The 8,614-nt window shown below is 34.9% G+C and overlaps 1 protein-coding gene across 1 annotated transcript; it reads right to left on the reverse strand.

The window, feature by feature from the left end:
* Positions 1-444: 444 nt before the first annotated feature.
* On the reverse strand, positions 445-1,338 carry LOC116902801 (vomeronasal type-1 receptor 90-like). The gene has a single exon (XM_032905137.1). The coding sequence runs from the start codon at positions 1,336-1,338 to the stop codon at positions 445-447; it is 894 nt and encodes a 297-aa protein (XP_032761028.1).
* Between the last annotated feature and the right edge of the window lie 7,276 nt (positions 1,339-8,614).

Here is an 8,614-nt window from a genome sequence, read left to right on the forward strand (position 1 = left end):
TTGAGTAACTTCAGTATCAAGAGAACATTTATGATGTAAAGTAAAATTTAGAGACTAAAAGATTTCATGTGGAAATATCAACTTATGGTGTACAACAAGCTTAAAGAACTCTATACTTCTTGGCAGCAGAAATGTCATTGAATATATATGTATGATACTGCAAATTTTCTTTAAATCATATGAAGAATCTTGCTTTGCTAGTTGTGCCATTAAAGTTTTAAAATAATATTTCTTAGGAAAAAATGTTGGGGTTTGTACCAGCGTGGAGCCTTAAAACCTCTGTAATTACAGTTCCAGATGATCCCATGATCTCTTCTGACTTCTCTGAGCACCAGGAACACACACTTGCATACATGATGGCACAACATTTATACTTCTAAATAAAAGAAAGAAATTCTTTTTTTTTAAGAAGAGAAAAATTACCTTCTATAAAAAAATATGTTTTCATTTTGCCCTTAAATATTTCAGCACATTAATTATTCTCTTATCAGAACTTATTTGTATCAAAGGAGTAATTGTAGGATAAACATTCATCATGGATATCTGAACAGTCAGGACGACTGGGTCATAGACCCCTAACAGAACAGAGGTGAATGAGATGATGAAGTCCACCCAGTACATGACCACAAAGAAAACCACCAGCAGCAAGATGGTCTGCGTGGCCCTTTTCTCAGGGGACACTCTCATGTGGCTGATGCTATGAAGATGCTTGCATTGCCTCTGATGTCTGCACAAGATAATCACCATGTATGCACTTGTGGTCAGCATCACTCCTACAAGAAACACATCTCTGGACATTGCCATTGTTACCATCAGTCCCCTGAGGATGTGGTTCATGGGGAAGAGAAAGCAGGATTTAGAGACCTTCATCTGGTTGGTCACACTCTCATTGGTAAAACCAGCAGCATAGAAGAACCACCTACTACCAAATAACAAATTGAAGGACCAAATATAGAAAAAAGCATAGATGATGTATTTTTGTACTTTATGCTTAAATTTTGCCAACAAAGAGTTATTCGGACTGATAGTGACAGCCTGGAACACACTCAGGAGGCAGGTGATGCAGATAGAGAGGCCTCTCATCACTCTGTTTATGTAAATAGTTGTCTTACATTTGAAGTCATTCCCAAATTTTAGTGACTGTAATATGTCTGCAAGCAAAATGTCTCCTGCAGTGAGGATCATCATTATGTGAACAAAGGTCAGTTGACAGGAGATCAGGTCCATGGGCTTAGGTCTGTGACTTAGGATTATGAAAATATAGAACAAAAGGAGAAACATATTGGCTAGGACTCCAAGTCCAGCTTGGAAATAAAGGACAGTATGTGATGAGGTCATAAGTGAAAAGACTATTCATCCTAAAAGCTGAGAGGGGGAAAAAAGCAGAGGACAAATATTTTACATATCTAGAAAAATAATAGAGCATACATCAAACTTATGATTAATAGTCTCTATGTGTTTGTCTATCTATCACCTATCTTTCTATTCATATATTGTTTACCTTCTCATTATTGATAGCCTGTGTCTATACCTTTTAATGTTCTAGTCTGCGCATCATAGCCTAAATTTCTACATGCTTTATATGTCTCTCCTATATATCCCATATTATAGAAAATACACGCACTCACAGTGACATCTATACAGAATGCACACTTTGCATGCCTGTATTGCACGTGAGTCTCATGCCTTAGAAATCTATTCCTGTTGATTTACATTGTCTCATCTTAAAATTATCACTTAACCCAGTCATGATGAGCACAGATCACATATTGATCACATTTGTATGACTCAACAAAAGTCATATTGGTCTGGGAAAAAAAAATCACAAAAGAAATCCAAAAAAACTGAGGTATCAGTCTCATAGTACATGATTTTGCTGTGCTCTGGTTTGCAACTATCCATGTTTTAACTCATAATTCTAATGGTATTGCAGTTTTAATTCATGATAATTTCACTATTTTAATCAACAAAATGTCTTTCGCGACTCATTTTTATGTTTCTTTTTCCAAGAAATCTTACATCCCCAGAATATTGAAATAAAGGAATAGATACAGTTGGAGATCATTCATGTACTTTCCACACTTTATTAATTATATAACAATTAATTATGATCCTAAGTGGTCTTCTGGTTCAGTTCCTATCCAATTTAAACCTGTTAGGAACTCCACTCTAGGTTTAAAGGACTAAGTCATAGGTATCATGACAAACACTATTTTTCATTTCTTCCTGTGGGGGGAAAGAAGTAAGTCCTTAAGAATATGATCCCTTATGGCTTTTCCAGCCATCCGTGTTGTTAATTTACCTACCTTCTCCACATTCTGTATTTATCTCCCTCACCTTTACCTAAAAACCAGTTTTCCATTTTCCTTATCTGACCAATTGAATTCTGCTGGTCCCCTTTACTCTCCTCCCAGCTTCTTCTGGATTTGCCTCTCTTCCCCTTCTTAAGTAGCTCCTCTTTCCCATTTTCCTTATGAGATCATTTGTATCCTGCTCTTCTCCTCTCTATTTCTTTCCCCTCCAGAACTATCCTGCAATGATCCTGTTTTATGTTCCTGGTTTATGTAGTTTCTACAGGCTACAAAATCACATTTAAAGATGTGAAGCTCTCCAATAAAAGAGAACATGTGACTCTAAGACAAACATGTTAATTTTCAACATGTCCTGGCGAACATGAACTCACCGAAGATGACCATAAAGTGATCCTGTTTTGAAATTTCTGTTTTAAAGAGATTTTTTCCCAAGTGAAAATCAAGGTCTCCAGTGTTATCACACATCATCAATACCATCGGTGTTTATGTAAGTTATTTGTCTGGGTTACCAAGATCAATTTAATATTGAGTTAATTTAATTTAGTATCTTAAAGTCAGCTTTATAAATAGAGAAATAAAAATGACTGTACTGACTTCTTGTGTTAAAAAGAGTGCCAAATTATATATTCAAGTTTACATATATTTCACGTATATAGGTGCATGTATGAATGTATGGAAACTATGCAGAAATGAGTGGATGAGACCATCCTATAACATTTATGTATATATGATACCATAGATCACACATTTTATGTTTACATGATTTTGCTCCTAAAAATCTCAATCTAGTAAAGGAATGGATTCATCACAATTGCAAGAGTCAAACATTTGATTCTCTCAGCAACGTATATTTATAGAAATTACATAGTGATGTTCTATCTTTTAAAGGTTCCAGGATAAAAGCTAGGGAGATGATGGTTCAGTGGCCAGAAGCATTTTCACTCTTGCAAATGACAGGAGTTAGATTCCCAGCAATGACATGATGGTTTCTAACCATCTCTAACTCTAGTTCCAGGGGACACATTGCCCTATCTAACACAGGCATGAGGTGGCACACAGACATATATACAGGCAAAGCACTCATATTTATAAATATAAAACAAGTATTAAACAAATAAATAAATGTTTTAGAATAATACTTAATTCAAGCCTTAGCCTCCTAACTGAAAGAAGTATAACTATAGCACAATCCTAATTTTAAATTGCTAATATATGTAGAACCGTTTATTATTAATTATACATCTTCAACTTATTAATATAGCACATGTGTTATGAGTCATACAAAAGGTGATTAGGTAAAAGATAGTAATCTAAAATGTTTAAATGTTTTTTCTTCTCTGAAGTATATGCAACTCCCCTCTCTATTTCTTATTTATTGCTGTGTAAATGTTTATCACATACAGAAAATGACACATCTTCTGATTCATCAAGTAGAATCTTTTTCTGGGGTTCATTGAAGCTGAGTGTGGACCAGAAAAGACCAGACCTATCCTGGCTATTAATGTATGCATGCCCTGAAAAAAGTCATTTGTTTTATTTCAAAAAAATATTGCAATGCTGGGGTCAATCTAAATATTTTTTTTACATTCTAGGAAAGTACTCTAAAACTGTGACACGCATGCTCTCAAGCTCTGACTTTTGTTGCTTGGGTTTTTTTTTTTTTTGTTTTTTGTTTTTTGTTTTTTGTTTTTTGTTTCTGGTTTTAAGACAGGACCTCACTCTATAGCTGATGCAGCCTTGACCTTGCTAGTAGCCCAGGATGTTCTCGAATTTAGTTCTTCCTGCTTCTGCCTCCTGAGCGGTAGAGTTACTGGTTTGCATAACAATCTGAGTTGATAATTTTAATTTAAAATTTAAGTACTTATCAGAAAATTTTATTTGATGACTCTGGCAGTTTTATAATAAAAGAATAAAAAGACCTATATTAATGCAGTGCTAGCTAGAAAGTCATAAATTAGAAGAACGTCAGACATAACGTCTACAAAGCTGTATAGTGCCAGGGAGAATTGGATCCGCTAGGACACACTGACTGTTCACTGTAGACACACCATACAGTCTGTAGGAGTGCAGGTTAGGGCTGCTCAGGCAGATGTGAAAACACAGGAACACATTCAGAGCAGACACTGTAGATGACAGTTATTGCTCTGCTTCTGACTTTCACATTACTTTAAGTTATAAACATTAGTTGTAGGTACTAAAACCCAAGGTTTTATAAACATAATAGTGGAGATGCCATAACTATGAAATTTACCCAGAGCAAAACTAAGAAGTCTGTAGGCAGATGTCTGAAGAGAACTGTAACAAAATAAACCAAGAGCTGCTTCATCCACAGACCTATATTCTTCTGAAAAAAAAAAAAACCGAGGGTTATATCATTACATGTTCATGAAAATAAAATGGATTTTAAGGAGAATGTGTCCTTCTTTTTCTTTTCTTTTCTTTCTATCTTCTTTTCTTTTCTTTTTATTGCCACAATATTTGATTTTAGAGCAGTCTTGTTTGATGATTGTCTCTGTATTCTGCTCTGTGCAGATTTAATAATGCAATGAATATATATGAATATACAAATACATTAGATCATGGGTATCATCTTCATTTTAACATATTTAGTGAGTAAAAAGCTGTATCGCTGCACAGAGAACATACGGTACGTATGCGACTTTCACATAACAAGCTACATGGTGTTGCCTGACATACTACTGTCTAATGTCAGTAACATTAACAAATCGCTGAGAAGCTCAGGAAGAAGACCTTAGCCACCCACATGAGTTCCATGAGAGAGTCTTTACGAAGTGTTAGCAGGGAAAAATGCTGTTACTTATTAGTAAGGTATTAATTCATAGCTATTACCAGATACTCTTTAATTTAAATGCATGAGCTGTTATTTGGAACTTGAGTTTAGCACAGGTGTAACTGGAAGCACACAGATGCTGACTAGAATATTACAACCTCACACTTATGAGACATTTCTCTGAGATGCAGCAGCAGCAGCACAAGTGAGACTGCACAGACTGTGAAGAAACTATACCCAGAACTTCATCGCATGAGTTTGGGAAAGATATGAAAATGTTCACTGAAAATGTGTGGGGAGGTGTGTGTGTGTGTGTGTGTGTGTGTGTGTGTGTGTGTGTGTGTGTGTGTGTGTGTGTGTGTGAAATTATTGGACTACTGGGCCTAAGAATAGATCAACAGCATAGTGTATGTTAGGACTATGATCATGAATAACTATATATAACCTGAGTGAAAAACCGAGGGTTATATCATTACATGTTCATGAAAATAAAATGGATTTTAAGGAGAATGTGTCCTTTTTTTTCTCTTTTATTTTCTTTCTTTTTTTTCATTTCTTTTTCTTTTTCTTTTCTTTTCTTTCTTTTTTTTTTTTTTGGTTGACTTACTGAGATCTGTAGGCCCTCCTAGTGTACCAGTGAGTTACCTAAACTGAAAATTCTGTAATAGTTGCAAACATAAATTAATGTTTATATCATGTTTGTTAGATAGTGTTTCACCCTGTAGTTCAGACAGATTTTAATCAAACACATAACACTCCTGCCTTAGCCTTGAAAGTGTTGGGATCGTAAGAGTGTGGCACCACACCTGCCTTCATTGTCAATTTGATTCTCCTAGGTACATTAGAAAATAATATTCTAGCAAAATAAAAATGGATTTGTGATGTTCAGCAGCTAAACTTAAATATACTTGGCATTCTTTGGGGATTATAATTTAGCCAATAATTGTATTTGTACCTCTTAGATGAAACTAGGGATTTTTCCTTTAAATAATTTTATCCTTCTGGAGAATTTCAAATATATGTCAATGCTAATGAAAAACTTACTCATTATAACATCATATCAAAGTTACAAGGTTCAATTTAGAAAACAAGAAATATTAAAACTGAATTTATTTAATTAAAATACCCAATATACTAAAAATTTTCAGTTCACATTTTTATAAGGATAAATTTACAAAGATTCCATGAATAAGTGAGATGAAGTATTCAGATACTTCTGAGGGATCCAGAAAAGATCATTTTTTATTAGAAATCAATGCAATAGAAGAAACAAATCTATGTAAAAAATTTAAATGTTAAAATATGTTAAAAAATTCCTTTTGTTTTCATAGGCCATGAGTTGAAGATTTGATAAGAATTTTTAAATGTATGTATTTGTAGCAGACTAGAAAATTATTGATAAACACTAAATAAGTTAATGTTTGTTGGATATTCCCAGCTTTATATTAGTTTTATATAAATAAATGAATATAGTCAGCTAATGAGACAATAGTAAAATGAGAGAATACAAAATACAATTTAAATGTATCTTAACATTATAAATGTAGTCATGCAAAGCAATAAATGTGTGCTCTTTGTTTTTCACCCTCTAAGATATTTCAAGTGTTTCGTGATAGGGATGAAAAATGAACACAGTTGCTATTACCTAGATAGAAACATGTTTTTAGAATTATTAGAGTACACCTTCAGGATTATCCATTGTCAGATATACTGGTTAAAATAGTTTACTTGGGGTTACTTTTTACATAAGTGTTAGTGTACACCCATTGAAAAACAGTAATGAGTTTTATGACATTTTTATTTGATATATAATACCCATTGATCATCTTCACTCTGTGAGCTGTTTATGTTTCTACTCAATATATATATTATCCTGAGATCAAAATTAAGTGAAATCTATGTTTTTTTATAAATCATTACACTGATATTTCCATGTCTACAGTATTTGTTATGTTTGAGTATGACACAGTATGGCTCAAAAGGAAAATTCTAAGCAGAGAATTCTCTAATCACTTATTATAGAAAACCATTCTTGATTCTAACACCTACTCACAGCTTTCACTATAATGAAGAATAAAAGAAACACTCACCCAGCTTTGATAAACATCCATGTAGAATGAAGCCCTGAGAAGTAGTTATAAGGAAGAAATATCATCAGCTCATTTCCCTCTAGACAGATAATTATCATCATCTGTAAAAGTCAGTTCTGACCTTGACGTTCTTACAAAGTGGCACCATCAAATGGAAAAGTGAACTTCCCTAATTTCAGGAGTACTGAAGAGTAGGAACAGCTGACTCTGGGTTTCCCATGTGTGAGGTATTCTCTTCAGCTCATATCTGTGAGAATAATTGATCCCAGTCCTTGTGAACAAAACAAAACTAACAATAATAATATCACACTTAAAAGAAGTAGAAAAACATTTTAGCTTCCCCAAGGTATTTTTCTTTCTTTCAAAATTCGTGGAGGTCTCCATACTTACTTGACAAGTGGCTTCAGAGTCTAACCTAGAAATTAACAGCTCTTTGGACAGACCACATGAAACTCAAGAAGAAGGATGACCAAAGTGTGGATGCTTCAGTCTTTCTTAAAAGGGGGAACAAAAATATTCATAGGAAGGGAAATGGAAGCAAAGTTTGGAGCAGAGACTGAGGGAAAGGTCATTCAGAGCCTGCCCCACCTGGAGATCCAGCCCATATATATACAGCCACCAAACCTAGATAATATTGATGAAGCCAAGAAGTGCATGCTGACAGGAGCCTGATATAGCTGTCTACTGAAAGGCTCTGCCACAGCATGACAAATACAGAGGCATATGCAAACCATTGAACTGAGAATGGGGTCCCAGTTGGAGAAGATAGAGAAAGGATAGAAGGAGCTGAGGAAGCTTGCAATCCCATTAGAACAACAATACCAACCAACCAGATCTCCTAGTGACTAAACCACCATCCAAAGAGTACACATGGACAGACTCATAGTTTTCCCTGCATATGTAACAGAGGATGGTCTTGTTGGGCACCAACGGGAGGAGAAGCCCTTAGTGCTACCAGGGATGGATCCCCCTCCCCCGACTCCTTGCAGTGTAGGGGAATGTCAGAGCAGAGATGTGGGAAGGGAGTGATGGGAATGGGGAGCACCCTCATAGAAGAAGGTGGAAAGGGGATGGGATAGGGAGCTTAGGGACAGGATGGTAAACAGGACAAAGGAATAACATTTGAAATGTAAATTTAAAAAAATCCAGTAAAAAAAAAAGAAAAAAAAAGAAAAAGAAAATGTTAACTACTCCAAATACACTTAGGAAAAGTAATCTTTCTTACAGAGCACATATAAGTGAGGTAATGTTTTATCAGCAGCAATTCGACTTAGTGGCTGGGATGTAGCTCAATTGGTAGAGTGCATACCTAGAAAGTTAGGTATATGAGACACTGTAAAAAACAAAAACAAAAACAAACCTTTAAATTATAGGTACAGGTAAGGGAGAAGAATCCCAAGTCAAATGGCAAGGGCCTGATC

The sequence above is a fragment of the Rattus rattus genome, chromosome 6 (assembly GCF_011064425.1).
Source record: "Rattus rattus isolate New Zealand chromosome 6, Rrattus_CSIRO_v1, whole genome shotgun sequence".
Lineage (NCBI taxonomy): Eukaryota > Metazoa > Chordata > Mammalia > Rodentia > Muridae > Rattus > Rattus rattus.

Excerpts from the sequence above, each read along its gene's own strand:
- LOC116902801 (XM_032905137.1), bottom strand. The coding sequence starts at position 1,338 with ATGACCTCATCACATACTGTCCTTTATTTCCAAGCTGGACTTGGAGTC.